The 24,198-nt window shown below is 41.7% G+C and overlaps 1 protein-coding gene and 1 long non-coding RNA gene across 2 annotated transcripts; one reads left to right on the top strand and one right to left on the bottom strand.

Annotated features, from left to right (window-relative positions):
• Positions 1-784: 784 nt before the first annotated feature.
• On the top strand, positions 785-24,198 carry LOC136427466 (uncharacterized). Its single transcript, XM_066416342.1, has 17 exons — positions 785-1,015; positions 10,019-10,232; positions 10,404-10,521; positions 11,377-11,560; positions 12,951-13,091; positions 14,246-14,376; positions 17,404-17,482; positions 18,011-18,126; positions 18,308-18,512; positions 18,909-19,130; positions 19,651-19,857; positions 20,147-20,272; positions 21,020-21,190; positions 21,490-21,725; positions 21,995-22,280; positions 22,542-22,690; positions 22,988-24,198. Exons 1-17 carry the CDS (start codon positions 785-787, stop codon positions 23,232-23,234), a joined length of 3,063 nt encoding a protein of 1,020 aa, XP_066272439.1. The 3' UTR covers positions 23,235-24,198.
• Positions 3,494-8,637, bottom strand: LOC136427468 (uncharacterized). The gene is made up of 2 exons (XR_010754435.1): positions 6,939-8,637; positions 3,494-4,162 (listed from the first exon to the last, which is right to left on the bottom strand). It is a non-coding gene; the product is annotated as an uncharacterized lncRNA (long non-coding RNA).

Genomic DNA, 24,198 nt, shown 5'->3' with positions numbered 1-24,198 from the left:
CTTAGCCAGCTGCTCGAGCAGTGCCTCCTTCTTTTTCTCTAGCTCTGCAGTGGCGCTCCCGTGCGACGGCGACTCCGGCGAGTCCTTCACGTTGTCCTTCTCTTGGCCATGTGGTGGGGGAGGGTCCTTGACCCGCTCGGAAGGAGGGTGCTCGGAAGGAGGGTGAGGGTCTATCCCCTCACAATGCTTACTCCCTTTACCCTTCGGGTGCAGGATCAACTCCTCGCCGCAACCTGGGCATCGTTTCCGTCTCACCATGGTCGAGTAAAAGGCACAAGGCGGAGATTATAACTGAGAATTCGAACCGTGTTACTGCTAGCACGCTGGCGTGGCTATGGCGTGAATGACGGTCTACTGATCACGTGAGCTAGGGTTCGAACGGCTAATTAGCATATTTGAGCCTGCGCTCAAATCATCACGATTATAAAAAGATGGTAACGGTACGTGTTGACTATCATGTAAGTCGTTACTGGTTGTGTGGGGGAGGGGGGAGCAGGCAGCATGAGTTTTAGAAATGCTACGCTGAGAAATTGGCCCTTCTTCTAATCCTACCTATTGCTACTTCCTATTGCGCTATGTGGTAAGACCAGCAACCCTTGCGCTAGAGTTGCATGCGTCATTGCGATTTAAGAGTACTTCCCAGTTTCGGTGGGCACAACCGAGTCTATTAAGAGTCAGGTCGCAATGCGTTTAAATCAGTGCTGACATAAGGAAGCGCACCAGTATAAGAACTTCTAGTGCTGCAGGACACATCTTACCTTAAGGTTGTGTTAATTTCGACAACATGGCAGAAGAAAGGTCAAGTTCCCTTACTTCCGGGTCTGACGGCGGTTCCAGGGTCAGCGCTGAAGAAGTGGCCTCTGCAGCGGACGACTTGCTGGCTTCACTGGACCTCCTGGTACGATGTAGTCTGAGCACCGAGGGTCTGACCTCCGTGGAGGAAGCACAGGACCGGCTGTACCATCACTTACAGGGGAGGGCGAGGGGGAGCGAGCCGCAGAGAAGCCCGTCTAAAGTACAGTAAACTTCTTCCCTAGGTCAAAGTTTACCTAAAGTTTCAAATTGCTAAGTTACGTATTTGTAAATTTGCCGTAGTTGTGATCATCAGAGATGTTTGCACGTACGCTGTAGACACATTTGACATAAATGCCGCCGTTCCTTGTTACCTGGACACCGGTGATCTCAAGTTCCATTGCAATACGCTGTACTTAGCATCATATCGGTACTACCCCTGTGGTGAACGGGGAAGTGAGAGTAGACTGACTGTTAACAAACTCATCACGGTCTTTTACCATTTCCCAAAAGAACGACATGGCAGTCCGTAAATCTTGCCCATGTCATTATTTCCACCTTTTGTCAATTGAGTCCGGCGCATATAGCGTAGCATATTGCCTCCATGGAGTTCAGTGTACAGAAAGCGAAACCAGTCCATCTTACTAAGTGGGTACTTGGAAATCGCCTCCTTCCCTTGCGGTGTCACGTACATTATGTAACGTTAACGGTTACAGCACCATGCGACGTCGTGATAACAAATCATGTGAAACCGAAAGTTCGGAGACCTCATACCGCGTACGCAAGTATCGCGTACGCAAGTATTTTGCTAACCAAAAAGGCAAGACCATAGTACATTTGTATGCCCAGGACAAAAATGCCAAAACCGTTCTGCTGCCGTACCAAGGAAATCCGATAGGAGGCCAAACCTGTATTGTTTTCGTAGGATTTTGGTCAGGTGGTCTATGGACGCGGCCATTTTGAATCTCATTATGTGAGTGGTGCATGATGGGAGTGGTGTTTTCGTTGGATTTTTATCACGTGGTTTATGGGCATGGCCATTTTGAATCTTATTATGTGGTCTATGGACGCGGCCATTTTGAATCTCATTATGTGAGTGGTGTATGTTGGGAAGTGGTGCGGTTATTACAGGTTTGCGATAGCAAAGCCTACGTTGTGTTATGATGATTTTTTGATGAACAACAATAGTGAAGGATTAGTCTGTTTTATGGTGTAATGGTGGTTTTGATATTGTCGTGGACTTGTCGGATGCAAAGGACGACAGCCACAACAACAATGAATTATTTATCTGTTTTATGGTGTAATGGTGGTGTTGATATTTTGATTTTGATGTGGACTTGTCGTTTTCAGAGAGGGACGACAGCCACAACAACAACAATGAAGGATTAGTCTGTTTTATGGTGTAATGGTGGTTTTGATGTTTTGATATCGTCGTGGACTTGTCGGATACAAAGGACGACAGCCACAACAACAATGAATTATTAGTCTGTTTTATGATGTTATGGTGGTTTTGATGTTTTGATTTTGATGTGGACTTGTCGTTTTCAGAGAGGGACGGCAGCCACAACAACAACAACAACAACAATGAAGGATTAGTCTGTTTTATGGTGTAATGGTGGTTTTGATGTTTTGATATTGTTATGGGCTTGTCGGACACAAAGGACGACAGCCACAGCGACAATGAATTATTAGTCTGTTTTATGGTGCTATGGTGGTGTTGATGTTTTGATTTTGATGTGGACTTGTCGTTTTCAGAGAGGGACGACAGCCACAACAACAACAATGAAGGATTAGTCTGTTTTATGGTGTAATGGTGGTTTTGATGTTTTGATATTGTTATGGGCTTGTCGGATACAAAGGACGACAGCCACAACAACAATGAATTATTAGTCTGTTTTATGGTGTTATGGTGGTGTTGATGTTTTGATTTTGATGTGGACTTGTCGTTTTCAGAGAGGGACGGCAGCCACAACAACAATGAATTATTAGTCTGTTATATGGTGGAATTTTTGTATGTGGTTTTGATGTTTTGATTTTGATATGTTTATGATGTTATGAACATGTTGCTATGGGCTTGTCGGATACAAAGGACGACAGCCACAGCAACAATGAAGGATTAGTCTGTTTAATGGGATGGTGGGATTGTTTTTGTTAGGTAATAAAGTCAATTTTGAAATGGTAAATAATTCAGATTTTTCAGATTTGATTTTTGAAGGTTGAATGTAACAGCTAGTCGTGTTACATGTATAGTGTAATGTAATAAGCTGTTATATTACATAATTGAAAGGTTGAATGTAACAGCTACTTGTGTTACATTTATAGTGTAATGTAACAGCTGTTATATTACACCATTTGAAAGATGAATGAAACAACTGTTTGTCGATGTTTCGGATATCATTTTCCTTTTTACAATGAAGAATGACCGATCCATAAATAGAGTTTCTTTTAGATGCCGATTTGAAGATGACCATATCAAGGTTAAAGAAATGACGCAGAGACAAGGATTTCCGCACACTAAGCACGGCAGACTGTTAACGTTATAACACAGACTGACTGTGACTTCATTATGCTGGCCTCCGTTCCTAAGTGAAGCTGTCTATTGCTCTCCTGAACTGAACTTTCTTGCCTTAGAAATCTCTTGTCTTTATATTCTGTCTTGACTAATAGACAGCTTAACAACTGTATGCCCACACAACATTGGTTACTTCATCACTCTGTTGAAGTTCACTTCGACAAACGAATAATCGTCAAATGATAATAATCATGGCACAACAATAACATACTGATTTTACAGTAACCGTTCCACGTTTGGTATAGAGTTACACTGTAACTTCTTGGACATAAGCGACGGAGTGAAATGTTATTGCAGCTTGCATACACATTTGTATGGGACTTCCGCCATTCGTAAATCGGCTTTGATTTGAACTGTCGTTGGCGAGATTAATTACCTAACGTGTACGTTCTTTGATATACATGCAAAATCAGCCACTACTAAAATACACAATAGAATAGACAATATGTATGCTTGGAAAACATGTGTACGTCAGTCTGTGAATTATCCAAATCGTGTCACGTTTTCTCTGGTGGTAACAGCGTATTCATCTGGCTGCACGCGGCTCTCATCCTCGTCTGGCATATCCCCTCGGTGGCCTTCCTCCTTTAGGGGACGTTGTCTCGGTCCCGACTTTGCAAGGCACATGTTCTTTCCGGTTTTCTCGGGGATACAGCTCGTGTCAATGGCTTCCACTGGAAGGTCTCCGGTGACTTCCCCTGCTGCGGTATTAGTCTGTGTGATGTATGGCCAGATTGTTCCTCCCTTGTGGATAACGGGTGCCAGGGACATTGTAGTCATCGCTCTTACCGGTGGTGTCTGCAGGGATCGAGAAAGAACGTACACACATATCAACCTGAGCACTAACCTGAATATAAAAACTATTGCAGTCTTGTCATTGGCTTCTAAAAGCAGCGGGTCCGTAATGTGATTGCCATGGTCCTACAAGTATACAAAATTTAAAATGTATGTGCCACTGATACGCTGTTTGCAATATTTTCTAGTACCTGCGAATGACTTAAGTCCACATCAGCAAAATGAATGCAGATATTTCGTTGTATAGGGAAATATGAAACTTCTGCACCAATTATGCAAATAAGGTCCTGACGGATATCGGATGCATAAGACATATTACATTGTACTTACCTTTCCTAACGCTAACTTCATCTCTTATATGACATAAGTAGCGTTTACCCTATGGGGAATGTGAAGTTTCTGCATGAATTATGTAAATGAGGCCATAATTAGCTTAGCACGCATTCCATTGTATTCACCTTTTCTAAAGCTACATACGTCTCTATTAGGAAATTCCTACCATTAACCAAAAAAGAAATATGAAGTTTCTGCATTAGTGGTGCAAATCGGGCCCTCACTAGTGTAACCCACAGGCAGTTGTTTTCACATTTCGTAGAGCTACCGACCCCTCCAGTATGACATCAATAGCATTTATCTTTAGGGAAATATGAAACTTTACACCAATTATGCAAATAAGGTCCCGACAGAAGCATTAGACACATAACATTGTATTTACTTTTCCTAAAGCTAACTTCATCTCATATATCAGTAGCGTTTACCCTATATGGAATGTGAGGTTTCTGCATGATTTATATGCAAATGAGGCCATTTTAGCGCAGCACGCATTCGGTTGTATTCCCTTTTTTAAGCTACTTATATCTCCAATAGAAACTTGCTACCATTGACCATAAAGGAAATATGAAGTTTCTGCGTTGATTATGCAAATGACGCCGACATTAGCATAACACATTTCGTTGTATTTACATGTTCTGAAGCTACCTATGTCTCTATTAGGAAATCCCTACCACCACAAAACAGATACAAAGTTTCTGCATTAGTCATGCAAATTGGGCCCTCATTAGTGTAACCCACATGCAGTTGTTTTCACATTTCCTAAAGCTACCGACCCCTCCAGTATGACATCCATAGCATTTATCTTTAGGGAAATATGAAACTTTACACCAATTATGCAAATAAGGTCCCGACAGAAGCATAAGACACATTACATTGTATTTACTTTTCCTTAAACTAACTCAATCTCATAAATGACATCAGTAGTATTCAACAAGGTCCCGACAAAAGGTCCCGCCCATTCAACAAGGTCCCGACAGAAGCATAAGACACATTACATTGTATTTACTTTTCCTTAAACTAACTCAATCTCATAAATGACATCAGTAGTATTCAACAAGGTCCCGACAGAAGGTCCCGCCCATTCAACAAGGTCCCGACAGAAGCATAAGACACATTACATTGTATTTTCTTTTCCTGAAGCTAACTTCATCTCATATATGACATCAGTAGCGTTTACCCTATGGAGAGTGTGATGTTTCTGCATGAATTATGCAAATGTGGCCATTATTAACGCAGCACACACTTCCGCTGTATTTATCTTTTCTTAAGCTCCATATTTCTCCAATAGAAAATCGCTACCATTGACCACAAAGGAAATATGAAGTTTGTGCAATGATTATGCAAATGACGTCCACATAAGCAAAACACATTTCGTTGTATTTATATGTTCTAAAGCTAGCTACCCGTGACGTCTTTATTAGGAAATTCCTACCATTGACTACAAAAGAGATATCAAGTTTCTGCACTAGTCATGCAAATCGGCCCTCACTGGCTGGTGTAACCCACATGCAGTTGTTTTTTCCATTTCCTAGAGCTACCGACCCCTCCAGTATGACATCCATAGCATTTATCATTAGGGAAATATGAAACTTTACACCTATTATATATAATGCAAACAAGGTCCCAACAGAAGCATGAGACACATTATATTGTATTTACTTTTCCTAAAGCTTACTTCATCTCATATATGACATCAGTAGCGTTTACTACTAGTATATGGGGAGTGTGAAGTTTCTGCATGAATTATACAAATGAGGCCATTTTTAGCGCAGCACAAGTTCTGTTGTATTCATATTTTCTTAAGCTACCTATGTCTCCAAAAGAAAATCGCTACCATTGACCACAAAGGGAATATGAAGTTTTTGCATTGATTATGCAAATGACGTCGACATAAGCATGGCACACATGCCATTGTTTTTACATGTTCTAAAGCTAGTTATATCTCCAGTAGGAAATCACTACCATTGACTACAAAAGAGATATGAGGCCCTTATTAGCATAACCCACATTCCCATCATTTTGTCGAGAAAAACAACAACTCTGCAATCCCTAACAGCACAAAAACAAGAGTTCAACATAGCAGCAAATATTTATCACTACCGATACAAACCGTTTGTGTTATAAATTGACTCAATCTGCCATGGTCAAAACAAGTGATAGATACCTACGCTGGACCACTAATCGATCCTAATCGAGTCTGTAAACTACAATTAAGTCACTAAAATGTTTAAAACCGCTGATACTTTGTGATCAAGAACCTAAGGCCTAACTGATACAGCGTTGGCAATTGCGCAAATAGTCGGCAAACATCATGGTAAAAAGATGTGATAAATAGATATAAGTTGTCAACCGTGGGCCATAATTTTATGTATAGTGCACGTGGTCACCTGTCTTTAATATGGACCGAAACATCTTAGTCGTCTGAAAGAAACAATGAAACACCTACCTCGTTTTCTGCCAAACAAACAACTGTGGCTGGGTGATTTGACGGGGAGGGCACTGTCCCACACCATCCCAGTGACATTCCTCGGGGCAGTTGAAGAGCTTGGCCGCATCCATCGTTAGTCCAGCTCCGCTGATGCTTGTTTAACTCAGGATCGGAGCAACAGGCTAGGTCACAGGCATGGAAGATATCGTCTCGGAACTAACACAGCCGTAAAATCCCCAAATACACTCAGGAGTCACTCCCAGAGACTAATGGTTGTAATCTATCCTTCAGAAGAAGGTTTCTAAGCCCCGCCTATACAACCAAATATGGCTAATAGAATCAAATCATGATTCGACTATGCAAAGTTGATTGATATCAATTTCTATGCAACATCTGATTTTTCAAAGCCGTCACACCAAAAAACAGAACCTCGCCACCTGTGCAGCTTATATCCGAAAAGGTCGCTTTCCCATGACCCTGTAGTAACAGATACGCTGAGAGAACTCCTGCAGCTGACAGCTGACCTTGATCTTGATCAAAGTATGCAGTACTTAAGCAGTCAAAATGGTGAATATACATTCAAATATTAAATTTGTAAAAACAGACATATCCGCATTAACATTAAGCACTGCCTTGAAATTACTGGCATCGCTAAAAATGACCGGGGAACAGAGGTGCTTTAGGAATGGGTCAAGGTGACACCATGGTTACCCTTGACCCCATGGTCACTAAGATATTCTGGAAGGGGGAACCCCTCATCTCACAGGACCGTATAGTCTCAATGGGGGAAGTTCCGTTTGATAGGATAGTGGGAGGAAATATTGCTGTAAAGACTAAAGTGTTGTTCTTGACAACAGAACGAAACTAACAGGAATATGAGACGGAATGTGTATATATAATCAAGTTTTCTTTCTCTGGTTGTGATCTTTAAAAGAGCACAATAACCCCTTTAGAAAATTAGCTTGAAACAAAAAGAATCTTGAGTTTCCGTCGATGGCTGGACACTATTGTAAACTAATATTTCTGCGGTCGTCATCTATAAACGAACACAATAACACAATGGTACCAAATATGACTGTTTCGAAAATAAGACTGAACTTCAGAATTTGAAGTTTTCCGGCACCTTTATTCGCCTATTGCTACGAAAAAAATTAACTACGATGGCTATAGGGAGATTGGAATATTTCCCAGGAAAATTAAACGATTGTAGGTAGGAGCAAGTTTAGAGTGGGAAATGTCACTTCCCTGCTCCATTTTAACTGAAGTTGCCGCCAGAAGGCTCCATTCTCGCACAGGGGGTTCCCTTTTTTATGTTCAATTTCGGACTGGGGTGATTTTAGGCAAAAATCCATTTTAGTGTTTTTTACTGGTCCATTTTACATGAGCATGTCACTGGAAGAGTCCATTGTCTCAGGTGGTGGATTTGAAAAAAAATACAATTTCGGACTGGGTGATTATGCAAAAGTCATTTTAGTGGAAGAGTTTTTTTAACTAGTTATTGAACTAACGTTAGAGGTGCTGGCAGAACTTCATTCTCGAATGGGAATGGCTTCTTAGAAATTCAATTTCGGAACAGCCCGTTTTGCATGGGGAGGGAGATGAACCGAAGACGCCGTAGTTTGCAAATGTTACCTTTCTATTTATGTTCATTTTCCCCTCATGAGATACACTAAAACGCAAACCTGTCCATATTTGTTGAGCAAGCAAATATTTTACTCTAGTATGACAATCCATCCAAAGGTTCTTAAGTTATGCTGACCAAAAATGTCCGGACGTACAGATACAGAGACACACACACGCGCACACGCACACAAGGATCTCAATTGCATGTAACATATTACTTGATCAACATTGTATTCATACTTGGTATGTGGATAGGTCTTCTTGAGACCTAGACATGATTACATTTTGGGCCACCTAGTGGCTTGCTATGGTACTACAGCGGGTTTGATATTTCGTGTTCTAGACATATTATGGCCATGGTCATGATTTTTGAGTGGTAGATAGCTCTTGGGAGGGAGTGTAAGTTGGGTACCCTCGCGCCTTTTTTGGAACTGCAGGAGCCGATTTCGTTTCAAACATTGAAAAGGAATAACTCAAGAAGGGGTTGACGGGTCGTCATGATATTTGACGTGTAGATAGCTTGAGTGGTGATTGACAACATTGCATGGTAATTATGCACATCAGGAGCTAATTTGTATGATTAATTAGGAAAGTTTACAAATCCGCTGCACTTCGTTATAGGACTCTCAAACACGTGACTTATGTAGCTGAGAAAGATAGAAATATCGATAGATATCAATTATGCAAATGAATACCTACTTTGAATAGTTAATGTCAAAATAATATAACTCCATAATGGTAAATGATGGGGATTTCATTCTTGCAGCATTGTATGTGGACATGATCAGACATAAATCATGCAAATCAGGGCCTCATTAACATAATTTATGAGGACATGCTACAATAGCCTTCTTTCCTAATATAAGATTTTTATACTTTCAGCAACTTGTGTAATTTGGGTAGAGAAGATGGTCAACTGACATAATTCATGCGAATTAGGGCCTTATTTGCATTATAGATTGAACATACTTATGATATATGCCACTCGAGGAGGTTAACATCTTTTATGTCTGATATTGTCCACATTTACTAAAGTACCAAATAAAGTTGCAGGGGGGGGGGGCAGAATCTAATCATTTTGAAGTTTCCCAAAGAACTATCCACCTACCAAATATGAAGACAATCCGTCCATGCATTTCTGAGTTATCGTCCTGTGGACTGAAATTCCTGTGGACACACGGTACAATTCCTAGAATTCTTCCAGACTTCACACAATACTATACCAATAGGGTCGCCCCTCAGGCGCCGTCACCAAAAAAATAATACCTCCAAATAGGGACGCTTTTGAGATTTCAAGTTTACGAAGCCAAACAAAGAGTCGGCACAATATCATAGAAATCACTGGTGACGTCAAAGGAATGTGGATCAGGTGGAAAGGTTGAGGATAAGTGCCACAAGTGGAAAGCATTTAACATTAACTGTTACATCTATTTTTGGAAAAAAAATCTTGTTGTTATTTATCTATTATTTGGCAGGTGATGGGAGCGATACAGGATGAAGTAAAGAGAGATAGTCACATCCGGGTGCAGCTCTTGAAAGTTTTATCCCAAGCCGAGGAGTACTTACACGGTCTAGACCAGCCGCAGAGAGATCAGCTGGACGCCGCGCCTGGTGTGCAGGGGTGGGAGGACAAACTCACGTGGTACCAGGACAGACTGACCAGGAACGATTGTCCCATCCTGGTGGCAGGTCAGTACCACGGGGGGGGGGGGGAGGGGTCACATGTTCAGCTACCGGGGTGTTCAAGTTTGTTGCTTTCTCCTTCTTCTAGGTAAGGTATGATGACTCAGATTCACTATAACGGTGCCATAGTTATGTGTCTGCCTGACTTTAATGCTGATGAACGTCCCTTTCCCACAGGGGAGACGTCCGCAGGAAAGAGCAGCATCCTGAACATGTTGCTTGGAGAGGAGATTTTGCCGTACTCGCTGCTATCCACAACCTCTGTAATTTGTGAGCTCAAGTACGGGGCGAAGCGGTAAGGGATTAGAACCGGAGTATTACCTTCAAACGGAGGCATCGTCTTTGGTCTGTTTTTTTTTTTGTCTTGGTGTGTGCTCAGGTTTGTTCCTGGGCTGAGTTGTAACGGCAGACTCTGAAGAAGCGAAGGCTGACCTGGCCTGCTTCCAAATTTCTTGGGCAGGCTGACAGGAAGTTGACGTTGGCACATGGACAAAAGTCAGGAACCCGACGATGGCATGTGCCCGATAGCTATGGTGGAACATGTAGTTTGAAATGTACATAGTTGTGTTATATTTTGTCAAGAAATCTACAAAAACTTCGATTATTGTTCCATTCTGTCCAAAGCATGAAGCTGGAATCTTATCCAGGCCCATTTACCGTGTCTATTTCAATATAGGGTTAAGAAGCGACCTCGGGCAGTTTATTCGGTGGTTATAGGAAGTGGTCATGCCTTATCACACCGTATACACCGAAGGAAAGCGGGTCATTAACGTGTTTATCATATAGCCATTATCATCCAACACGCTACACCACCGAAGAAGACCAAGGTGGCTGCTTTGTTTTCTTTGAGGGCTGTACCATGTGTAAACTAGTCAGTAAACAATTACTAAATTCAATCAGCACTGTGCTTTTACAAGTCTGCCTGTATCAGAAACTTCCTTGAAATGAAAAACTGCACCCTCCTATGTAATGGTAACGTTGCAAAAAACTGGACCAATGGGAACCTTGGAACAAGTGGTCTATATGGAGAATAATGACCCGTAAATGGGGCCTTCTGATTGGTCAATGACATCTGGCTATATGATAATGAGCAATATCGACAGGTCCACTGGTCAACATCATCTCGTATCCTCTGTGTTGTGCACTGCAGGTGTGCTGTGGCTCACTTGACAGAACCTGATCCAACCACAGGTGGAGACACGGTAGACATCGCCTTTCAGGACACCGTTCCCGTCATGCAACAGCTGGCCCCGTATGTACAACAGAGGGGAGACCGCTCAGCCCCAAGCCCCTACAAGAAGGTCGAGATCTTCTGGCCATTGGCTTATCTAAAGGTGGGATTGAACATTTTCACAGTTTGCATTCTGCAGCCTACTGCAGCATATGCAACAATTTTTGCTTAGCAAAACGACAGTTTTATTTTACTAGCTTGGGTGAAGTTCACCCGTTAGGCTGCACTGACTTGATCATATGGATCGCAAGTGCAGTGCATGCATCAATTTTCGTCCGTTTCAACCAAAAAACGACCTTAATGTAAATTGCACAAAGAAGCTGCAAAAGTTAAGTGCACTGATCCCCGTGTTACACATTTAAGCCACGTAAATGTTATCCATTCGAGGAAGATGTGAAAGAACAAAAATACCGAATGTATTGTTTGGTAACGTAGCGCTACCAACTATGGTCGAATCTATTCAAAACGTCATTTATTCAAAAACCGCGGGCGGACAGCGTCAAATGTAAAACCCATGGAAATACATATCAGGCCTTCTAAAAAGAAAAATGCATGGTCTGTAACTTATTGTCCGCCTGTTTAACGCCGTGCAAGCATGTATTCATACAGAGGACTATGATGAAGAATAGTGCTAGGCTTACCCATTATGGTCCACTTGCGTCTTTCTCCCTCTAGCGCTCTACTTGAAGAATATAGATCAGAAACAAAATTGAGTCACTATGTTTGTCTCACCGCTTGCTTGACACAATTGAGGAAAGCAATGCTGTGGAGTCAAGTTCAATCAGGCCGAGCGGCCGGGAAGTTCACGTGATAAACCAATGGCAAAATCTTAACCTGCGAAAATGTAGCGTTGGTGAGGCGAGGGGGGTCGCTGGGTTGAATCAAACATTCTTCAAGCTGGTAAGAATTTCAAACCTCGAATCGTTAAAGATAGTTTATGAATATCAAAGAAAGGTTTAAAGTCAGCTACTTTTAAAAGATACTAGCTATTGTGCGACTTAGAAAGACGCGGTGTCGAATTACATATGACGCTATTGTATACATGACGCTTACAGGTAACGTGTTGTTACGGCTTCGTGAATTTGTTCTGCTGATTTTGTCGCTGAATGTAGACACATATCATTGCTTTGTATAGAGGAGAGTTATGACTAAGGAACATACTTATGTCGTTTTTATTTCTCATGGGAACTGGCTTTTATATAATACTCCTTGACATGTTCGCATGACCCAAAGTGGACCATATTTGGTAGCGCACCATAACTGGCAGCGCTATGTTCTACCAAGGATTTATAAAGTCCGCCGCCAAGTCGACCTAAAGTTGTGGGAAGATCTAAGGTAAGGTATTTGGATTACCATCTTTTCACTTCATGTCTATGTTCGAAGTCTCCTATTCTAGCGATTCAGAATATGAGATATCCAAATTGAGGTACCTTATGTTAATAAGACATTATGACACAACGGGTGACTGGAATACCACTGGTTTTGTATCACAGGGTGGTATCGTGATTGTAGACAGTCCAGGGATCGGAGAGAGTGATGACATGACAAAACACGTCATCAGCTACTTACCACAGGCATTTGCATTTATCTACGTCATCAACAGTGGGACCGCGGGAGGTGTGCAAGAAGACAGGGTAAGGCCCAGCTTACTTGCTTACTTGCTTATGTCGAGACCTTCCAGCAATGTATCTAAAGATAATTAACAAGCAATACTATATGCTAATCGACGATAGTATAGTATTATATATCAATGATTGAGACAAGTGCAAAATTAAAATTCAGATTGATATGAAAGGTTTGGAGGCGTGAGTTTCAATTCAAAAACTGGTTAATTTACAGCAAAGAGCGATTAACGAATAATGATCTTATTTCTAAACTTCCACGACCTCATACGCCAAATGATTCTAACCTTGCCGACTGATGTATTGTGAGTGTCTCTTATCAATCATGCAAATCAGGTCATCATGTGCATAAATTATATCAGTTGATCATCTTCTCCACCCAAAAAGCAGAAGTTGTCTTAAGTATGACAGTGCTATCTTAACAAAGAAAACTATTAATTTCTAGCATTTTCTGATCCATTATTCAAATTAGGCCCTCATTTGCATAACTTATATTCAGTCATGTTCACTTTCACATAACAAATGCCACAAGTATAAAATTCAAGTTATTTACCAATATGGCATTACAATATATTCTCATTAATTACACAAATTAGGTCTATATTTGCAAACTTTTATCCATCATTGCCCCTCTATTTCTCAGTTACATATGTTACATATTTGAATAGTGTTATTTATCATTGAATGGAGTGGATTTATAGAATTTACCAATCTATAATACAGATTGGATTCTGATTCGCATAATTATCATTTCATTTTATCAAGCAACAGTCAGGCTATCCACATGTCAAAAACAAGTTGTATACATGTTCTAGCTATCCTTTTGTGGTTTGACCACTAGCTGTAGGGCCCCTGGGGACAGGCTTTTCAGCAGGGGAATATTTGCCCCTGTTTGGCATATGACAGGTGTTAGATGCCACTTGCATGAGAGTCTTATCATGCAATATAGTTGATTCTTAAACTTCCCTCGTAAATTGGGTAGCCCCAAATCTCATAATTTCGAGACTTTATACATACCTACTGACACACCAAATATCAAGACAATCCATCCAGGCATTGTCGAGTTATCGTAACAGACACACAGACGCACGCTCGGTAAAACATAACCCTCTTGGAGAAGGTAATCTCAAAAACGTTTTCTTAATAAATCTGCGTCTCGTTTTTAGCTCCAGAATCTGCTAAAGATGATCTCTGAGAAGAAAGACGGCGATTGGTTGCATCACTTCAACCCCGAGGCCGCTATCTTTGTTTGCAACAAGTGGGACCAAGTGCCGGGAAAGGAGGCAGATGAAGTCAAGTAAGTTGGAGGGAGAAGTCACTACAAATCATTACCTCCCTGAAGACGGAGGTATTGTAATCATTTTGCGTGTTTTTTGTTTGTTTGCGTTGGTGTGCGTCCGCATCTATTTGAATATTGCAGAGTGGCAAAATGTGAGGCAGAAATTGGTACTGTGTGACTGGAGACTTGCAAGATGGGGAGGCTGGTTTGGCCCGTGTCCAAAGGTCGTGTCATAAGCAGGCAAGAAGGGATTGCTGCCTTTGCAATGAAGTGACAGATCTGATGATTACATGTGCGCGAGTTTGGAGTTCTGTGTGGAATGGACATGGCTGTAGGCACTAGTATATTTCATGAGGGCATTAAGTATGTGAGTTGCTTTTGACCTCGTGCAACGTTACCGAGTCTACGTCTTCGGTGTGTATGTTAATGTTGGCGTGTGTCCGTAGGTATTTGAATTCACTGTCAGTAGATTGGCATGAAGTGAGTGGGAAGACCCCAAAGGTAAGTAAGTTGTCAATTTTATAAATTGGTTCATGTACAAGATTATTCTGTCATTTGTTAGCTGCATCATCAATCTCACCTACATATCGACCCCGTGTTGTACGAAACTGTTACCTTTGCCAAGTTACGTTCCGATGACGTTTGTGGTTCAACGGGTTGGTTGGTTGTTTGGTTCTGTGGTTAGTTGGTTGGTTGGTTGGTTGGTTGGTTGGTTGGTTGGTTGATTGATTAGTTGGTTGGTTGGTTGGTTAGTTGCGTGGGTGGGTTTTGTTTGTTTGTTCGTGAACAGCATAACTCTATGATATTTTAGTATGTGGTTAAATAGGTAGTTCCATAGCCTTTTTGAGGTCATATGAGCAGTGGGTCCAGGACGCAGTATTGGAAGACGGCGCCTATCCCTCTCCTCCCACCGCTTTTATCTCCTCAACAGAAGGCAGGTACCCGTTTTTACACCTATGTGGAGTGAGTGGAGCGAGGAAAGTCGTGTAAACGATCTTTCCCAATGACACGACTTCAGCGAGGAACTCCTGCATGACCTCTCAATCTCGCGTCCGCTAGCCTAGCCACTCGGCCATTCGACGACAGTGATGTGGGACTGTGTCGCCAAATCGAAGGACAAGTTCAATCATGGATCATCTGGTGACTTTCTGTGATACTACAGCAGAGCTTCCGATTTCATATATCGTGTTCTGGACAGCCTATGATCATGACCTTTTAATGGTAGATACCTCTTGGGCTCATGTAGAAGTCGTATAGATTTGGCCCCCTAGCAGCTTTAACCACAATATGGAGTTTATAATCTGTGGCCATTTTTTGTAGATATGCATCTGGGAATTGATTTGTATATTTTGTTTAAGTGTACTACAGCTGGATTGAAGAAAGTGCGCTCTTTTAATGTTATTCTATGTGTGATCTCTCATTCTGTCATTTTAGTATTAGATGCATGATCTTATTACCATATACATGAGTCAGTAATCCAGCCAACTAACCCATTTGTCGAGAGTAACCATTACTGCCGCCCACCCTCCTCAGTCTCTTGAGTGGCTTTTGAGACCAGGTTGAACTGTACTTTTACTGTCATTTACATCTACTCGACAGGTCTTACATGAGTTGTGTCACAATTATCAGATTTTAAAGACATTTCAGGTTACCAGAAGAACTGAGCTATGAAAAAGCGCGCCCTTCTCATTCTGCGAAGTCAATGCCAAAATAAGAAGAGTTCGGAGACCTCATATCTCCATGAAATATACATAATGCAAATTAGGCCCTCATTTGCATAATTCATATTCAACCATGTTCACCTTTACATAACTTCCAAATGCCACAAGTATTAAATTCCAGTTATAGACCACTATTGAATTACAGTATTTTCTCATTTATTATGCAAATTAGATTCTGATTAGCTTCCAGCTGAGACACCTCTAAATTGCGTACTCAATACTTAATGCATTACTTTGTACTGTATCATGCTATGAATTGCCTTAAGCTAATGGAGCGAATAAAGTATCACTAAGCTATCCACATATCAAAAACAAGTATACAGGCCTGGTTGTATAGCCCTTTGTGGTTTGATCGCTAGCTGTCGGGCCCTTGTGGACAGGCCTTCCAGCAGGGGAATATTTTCCCCAGTTTGAGAACTAACAGATTTTAGTTGCCACAACATTCATCCGTCCTATAATGGAAAGCAGTGTATAGATTTTCCTCATTAGTTATGCAAATTAAGTCATAATTTGCATAACTCGCACTTCATTATGTACATATCTGTCGTAGCTACCTGCATCGTAAATATCATGGAAATCCGCAGTTCCAGGGAAAGCTGCTAGGGGGCCCAAACCTACAGCACGTCTTCCTTACATCACAAGCTATTTGCCACTCAAAAATAAAGACCATAGCATGTTCAGGTCAAAATTAAAGATACAAAAAATGGAAGTTCTGCTGCAGTACCAAGGTCACATACCAGAGGGCCCCAAATCGACCTTGACCCTTTTTTTCCCAACACCTACCCACCTATCATCATAATCCAACCACACACACAGAAACACACAGACACACAGACAGACAGGCCTAAAACAATATCTCAATTTTTCGTGGAGATGATCACGATTGGATTTCGGTTGCCGAGCACATTCTACAATCTTTTTCATGTCATATAAAGGAAGACACAAAATTACATTCCTAGGTGCACTTATCCATTATCCACAACAAAACACGGTCCGCTCAATTTTTATATCATAACAAATCATATATTGATATGTGGGTAGGTCTTCAGAAGACAAAGGTCAATGTGGATTATGGCGACCTTCCTTGGTACTACAGCAGAACTTTTGTCCTGGACATGCTATGGATTTGATAAAACAAGAAATTTACAAAAGCTTTAAGTATCTAACATGGGTATGAGGTTTCCGATCTTTTATTGCTGTGGAGAAGATCATTTACTGATATGATTTATGCACAAGAGGGCCTGGTTTGGATAGTTGTTAGGTTAACATCATTTGGCGAAGGTATGAGGTCGTGGAACTCTAAGTTTTCTATTGCGTCCTGCAGCCACGACACATGGAAGAAGCTGAAGCGATGTTGGCCCGGCATCAAAGAGCACCAGTTGTACTACTTGTCTGCAAAAACGGTACGCAAACGTTGCTTACGGCAGCCTACCAGGACGTCTCATAATTGAAATCACAGCTTGGTAGAATTATATTTGTATGAAATGAAATGAAAGAAAAGATAGTGTAAATGCATTTAAGTTCGTGGGGATTTGATTTCGCGCGAAAATGGACTTTTCGCGGTGGTTTTAAGTTAGGGTCGGATTGCATTCTTGATAAATATGTATTCGATGTTTGAAGATCAGGTCTATGTTCAATTGTGCCTTGCTAGTATCCTTGCGTATGCATCATAACAAGTGCCTAATAATACTGTACAAGACCATGTACAGCACGTTGTACTTAGACAAAGGGTTAGACGGGCGTTAAAGGGTTCACCGTGGAAGCCGCGAACATAAAACCATCGCCAATATTTGTGCATTTACAATATTACATTGGCCCACAACGATGCACCGTATAGAATATTCGGTAGTTATACAACATTACTTCGGGGCATTGTATGTAGTTTTAAATTACACAGTACATTTTACACACTAATATTGATTTCCATTAAGGCGTTCTCACAATTTCGTGCTGCCGGCATCCTGACTAAGGACTTTGAAGAACTGACCCACGGCATTGAGGAACTTCTGCCCGCCAGTCTTCACAACCGACTTGAGTCCACATACAAGTACGTCTTTAATTTTTGTGACCTCGTGCACGTCTGGATTCGGTATAGCTCTATACATATCTTATCTGTCATTCCTCTTGAGTAATTCGCGTTGGTCTGAACGGGCAGTAGTTTGTTTCTGTCTGAAAGACCCCACTGTTCTCAACCGATGACTGTCAGGTACTATTTCCTTACTTTCGAGGTGGCTGTCGAATCTTCTGAAGCGCAGCGCCTTCTGCCAGCGCGTGCAGATCTGCAGCGCGCTGATGAGTGCCGACCAGCGGCAGCGGGAGTACCTGGACATCATGGACCGTATCGATAAACTGGAGTCCCGGGCAGAAGCGGTGATGAAAGGACTGGAGAAAGAGTTGAACACAAGTGTTCGTCAGGCCATTGAGTCCCTTGAGGTATGCACGTACTCTAGCTTTTTCATGTCCTTCGTCGGAAGAATTTAATGCATTCAATCCCATAGATAAATATATTCTAGGAGAAGATAACCCTGTGCACAAATTAAATAGGTAACGATTAAATGCATCAAAGTCTGTTTAGACCTCAAAACCAACGCGATGTGTTAAACTCAAGATGCTGGTTTAGCCATGCACTTGTACTGAGGTTAGTACAGTTGTATCGACTTGTTGGTTTGTATGCTTAGTTATGGAATACCTTACGAAGATCGCCGTACTATTGTTATTTCAATAAAGAATACATAAATGGCATTCAACTTGTGGTAATGACAGCCTTCAATTATTAAAGATTGATATTCTGAATGGTTTTGATACCTCATTGCCACAAACGATCAATAGACGTACCTGATAAACGAGAAACAGACAATCACAAGATGGACCGAGCAGGAAGCACCTACCGCAAAGGACTTCTCTGTGATCAACGAAGAGACGGCCAACCTCATTCGTCAACGACTTCAGACGGTGGTCAACTGCTGGAAGGACAGCACGCGGCCATTTCAGAAAATTCAAGATGACCTCATGAGGCGATTTCAGGAAGAGTTTCGACCTGTGGAAGATCAGGTACTTCTGCTAAATGTTCATAGTGGTCAAAGCATATGCAGAACATTATACTGAACATTATTTGTTTGAATCATTTACATGTTCAGGCGTAGACTGTCCTTGGAAAACACTTTCATGGTGTTATCTTGTGGTGGCAATGTGGACTTGTGGTTAAGTTAAAGCAAACAAATGTTCTGTGCTCGAATCCCTGGCAGGCTCCAATGCTGTGCCCGTTTGAAAGTCGCTGAACACATATTTCCTCAATCTACTCAAAAATGAACTTCGACTACAGACATCCTCACGGATGAGACGTATAGCTGGAGGAGAGTCGCAACTGAGCAGTCCTCGAATCCGTCACACTTATCGAAAAGAGTAGGTGCGAATGGATCAACCTTTAAACTTTAAAGTCTGGTCTCTGGATTGGCATCTTGACAAGTTGATAGCCACCCGTCAATCCTTCCACAAATGTGGCAAATCTCAATAAACAAATAAATTTCTAAATATCATTTGTGGGTTTACCAGTACATTTTTCTTAAATAAGGTTGCAGCTATTCGTGTCGCCATGGAACATGGAGGAGGAGCGGCTGAAGAACTCACAGTTTCAGCGGACTCTGGACAGCAGAGCCTGGATCTGATAAATACTCAATGGACACCGGGGCAGAAAGTCGCCATCGCATTGACGTCACCGATATGGCTTCCATTTGCAATAGTAGCCGGAGTCATTTATCTTCCTGTCGCTGGAATAAAGGTAACGTTAAGCGTTCATGCATAACATCCATTAAATCTACTGAACAGAAATATGCACCTGGAGGAAACTGCTGCAAGCTGAGTAATTCTTATATCTGAGGACGATTGTTGTGAATCACCAGCAATAATACTATACGTAATGAAGTTCTTAATGCATTGTTGATAATTCTAAAGATCAGATTCAATGAATAGGTTGATAAGATTTAACTCAGCCGTTAAAGACTTTGATATCTTAACAGAACGAAAAGTAAGCACTGCAGTAACATGTGTCTCTTGAATCAAACCCACAGACCCTCTACAACAAGATTGTTACTGAGCAGAAGATGAAGACGTACCACACAGACAAGGCCAGGTTCATGAGAGAACGGGCTGAGGAGACACTGGAGTCTTTCTGTGAGGGAAGCAATCTCCGCAAGGTCAGTCAGTGCCAGTGGATATTGCCCCGGTAATGGGCAGTTAATGTAAAATTCCATTTTCCGTGCTATATCGATCATATGATATCATGACATGACATCGCTTGTTGACGCCCAGTCTTCACTTTCCAACCCCTTTGCCAACACTGCTCGTTAAGTGATTTATTTGTTTCTTATTATGCCAGAAAAACGCCATATACATAATATATAATATAATATATAGCACTATATATTACACTATAAACATGCGTGGCAAAGCATATACATACTGGGCACCACTCAGCATGTACACCGTGGGTTGTACGATGTTCTTGTATGACAGTCACACAAGATGACACTTTTATAGGTACTGTTATGCTATGGTCCCATTTCCAATCCGGGACCCGACCGGGCTGTTTGCGAAAAATAAAAATAAAAAATGCATACCAAGAAAATACACAATATCTGGTTACGGGTAATCTTCTACCTTTTGTATGTTTTGTTGCCTTTTATATCATATTTATCGTTCCCACAAGCTGCCCGAACGGGCCCTGCTGTGGAAATGGGACCGTAGCATCACTGATACACAGTCGCAGTGATGTTACGTCCTGTGGAGAATTGTTGTGAGCTCTGAGATAAACAACGCCCCGTCACACAAAAAAGCAAGACTTCAGAGATCTCATACCTCCGTGAAATGCTGACAATATGTAACACAACCATGTACCAAGTTCAGGGGTATTGAGTATTGCCGTTTTGTCGTTCTATCTGCAGGTGATGGACAGTCACATGGCAGCCGTATGGCAGTGGTTCGGGGCGCTGAGGGAGTCTATTCCAGCACTCCTCCGGGCCGAGAAACGTCTGCTGCAGAGCGTACAGCAGGAGAAAACACAGAATAGAAAAGCTGTGGGATATTACAAGACGTTCTACCAACAATGCCTACAGGTAAAACGACTAGGGAAAGTGATAGTGATCTCGAACCAGTTTAGCTCAAATAAACTCAGTGAACAGTTGAGCTACTCAAGCATTAGTGTCAGTATATGTGTATTCCTTCATACATTGTGTATACCGTATATTTTTCAGCCCGGTGCGTCTCCAAGTGTGAGCTATCATCAGAATCCGAATACAAATTAAAGATCTTGGCTGTTCCACGTTCATTGTATCATTTATACGGGTGAATACAAGCATATCAAAGATTAAAATAGTTTTTATCAATTCATATGTCATTTTTCTTCTAAATCTAGCTGCAGGGAAAACTGGACAAATTGTACATGAGAGACATTCGCAAGTACGAGATCGACTATGGCAGTATAATTTGTGACCGCACCACTGACTTCATATCGGAGGGTAGTTTCGGGGCGGTGTACCGCGCCAGCCTCAAGAAAGCCGACGGTTCGTCGCAACCCGTGGCACTGAAGATACTAAAGGACGACATACTTGACACGGTTTCAGAGTTCCTTGTCGAGGAAGACAACCTTAAGTGTGTATCTCTTTTTTCTTTCAGTACATTTTCGAGATGTAAAAGCATTCCAGAAATAAGTAGGAAAATGTAGCTGCAGGGACTTCAAAATCTAAATACAAGCCGGTATAGACAAAGGAATTGATTTTGAAAAAAATGGCTAACACCAAAAACAACACTTTATTCAATCCTCTAAGCAAATCCATGCAGTATGCACACTCACAACATGACATAGAGCAGTCACAATTTCCTTGCGAACCATAACCCATCTACATTCCTGTGTGTTTCAGACGCATGCAGCATCCGAATGTCGTCCGGTTTCTCGGCTCTTCCTGTCGTAAAACCAAGTCCGGCCGTCTCGAGCTGTTCATGGTTTTGGAGCTATGTGACACTACCCTCAAACGAGTGATATTCCATGGGCAACAAAACATTCCCGCGAAACACAAAGTCGACAGCCCGGCTTTCATCAAGGCGAGGGAGTTCCTGAGGACCAACGCCCTGCAGATCGCCAGCGGGCTCGCGTACATCCACGGCAATGGTCTGGTGCACAGGGATCTCAAACTAGACAACATTCTGGTGAAGACATCTTTCATTTAAAACAACCATTCAAACTTTGCCAAGGGTTCTCTATGAGGCTTAAGTACTACTTGAAGCCCAAGTAACTTATCATATGTTTTGACATAGGTTTTTCTGTGTTCAGGACTGACTTTGTAATTGATTGACAGCTTCCAACATTCTATCGTTACAGCTATCGGATACCTTGTGACAAACAAAGCAGCTCTATGGAAGTATGTGGTTAAGATGCTAACAATGACGTGACACATGTGCTGTTTTCAGATGAAGAAAGGGACGGTGAAGATTGCTGACCTGGGTCTGGCCAAACCGATGGAGATAATCGCTGGGACCTCCCATGCAGGAGCCCTGTTGTACGCCGCTCCAGAGAAGCTGAGAGGCGAAGTCTACAACTTTAAGGCAGATGTTTACAGGTATGTATCTTCTTCTGCATGAGAAAGAAGGGGAGAGATAGAGAGACAGAGAGACACACAGAGAGACAGAGGCAAAAGAGAGGCAGAGACAGACACACGCAGACAGACAGACATTGTTATCAGAAAGAGACAGACAAAGACAGAAAGAGAGAAACAAAAAGACATGTATAAAGAAGCACGATGGTTAGGAACAAGAAGGACTGCCGGTATATACTGTTTAATGTAGGTCTGACATGCCGAGGAAATTCCCTTCTTACATATTAGACAAATAGATAAATCATTTCTTTATGTTCTCAGCTTTGGACTGTTACTGTGGGAGATGTGGTACGGAATCCACGTATTCAAGAACCTTGAGTCCGCCAGTGACCTCGCCTTCGTGGAAAAGATCAAAGAAGGCGCCCGTCCTGATCTGGTCGGTAAGACGGCGCCGTCCGGTGAGTGGGCAGCCATGATGGAGGAATGCTGGGACGGTGACGCGAACAGAAGGCCAGCCGCCCGCACTATATCTGAAAGGCTTCAGGAACTGAAACAAGCAGAGATGTAGATTGATCAAAATAGATATATCAGTCACAAAATGATGAGTTGATTAGTGTTTGTCTTAGGATTTATGATATTATTTAGGTAACCTTTCCTTTCAACAGCGGTCATTGGCTAAGAGCGACCGTACAGCGACCAATATTGGATTTGAATGACCCTTGTGTTCATGATTTATTTTGACGCACGATGAAAAAGCATGATTTAAAAGACAAGAAGACACACAAACCGTGAAAAAGTCGATGTTTTATGCATTTCTTAAGGACGTCAATCTAGGCCTGATAGCATTTCTTAACATCACACTACACAAATTAAGCAGTGAATACGTAGAGCATGTAAGTAACATGTGGTCATATTTTGTCTTACTGACTTATATTTAACCTCAATGAAATATAACCTTTCAACTATCTACCTATGAACCCTGAGCTGACGACGAAGTAAAATAGGACACTCTGTCAACCAACTGCCTGCGTGCATTACTAGATGCACTGGCTGGTCACAAACAGGCGCAGCCTCATAGTGCACTGGCCCTGTGTTTTTGCTGTATTTACAAATTATTGTCCGAAATAAACGTGAATGAACATTTGTACAACATCCACAGCTGTTCACAAACATGGGGCATAAATGAACTAAAACTAGAGTTGAGCGATCCCATACCTTCACCGAACGGTGTTAACTTGTATGAAAGATGTGTTTTGAAAGGTGTGTTATGGATTGCATACTTGATGTACTTTATAATGATGTTCACCTTCAATTAACTTCCGAATGCAAGTATAAAATTACCGCCATTTACAACTTTGGAATCATAGCATTTTCTCATCAATTAAGCAAATTATGTCCTTATTCACATAATCGACATATCAATCCTTGTATCAACAATACACCTTATCTTCACGGTGTCAGACATCTGCCCTGGTTGTGATCTACAGTAGATCCCGTTTTACACAACATTGAAATAAAGCTGTAACAAACTC

Source organism: Branchiostoma lanceolatum, chromosome 2 (assembly GCF_035083965.1).
Source record: "Branchiostoma lanceolatum isolate klBraLanc5 chromosome 2, klBraLanc5.hap2, whole genome shotgun sequence".
Classification (NCBI taxonomy): domain Eukaryota; kingdom Metazoa; phylum Chordata; class Leptocardii; order Amphioxiformes; family Branchiostomatidae; genus Branchiostoma; species Branchiostoma lanceolatum.
Note: the sequence above shows the minus strand (reverse complement) of the source record. Positions and strands in the feature narration are given on the sequence as shown.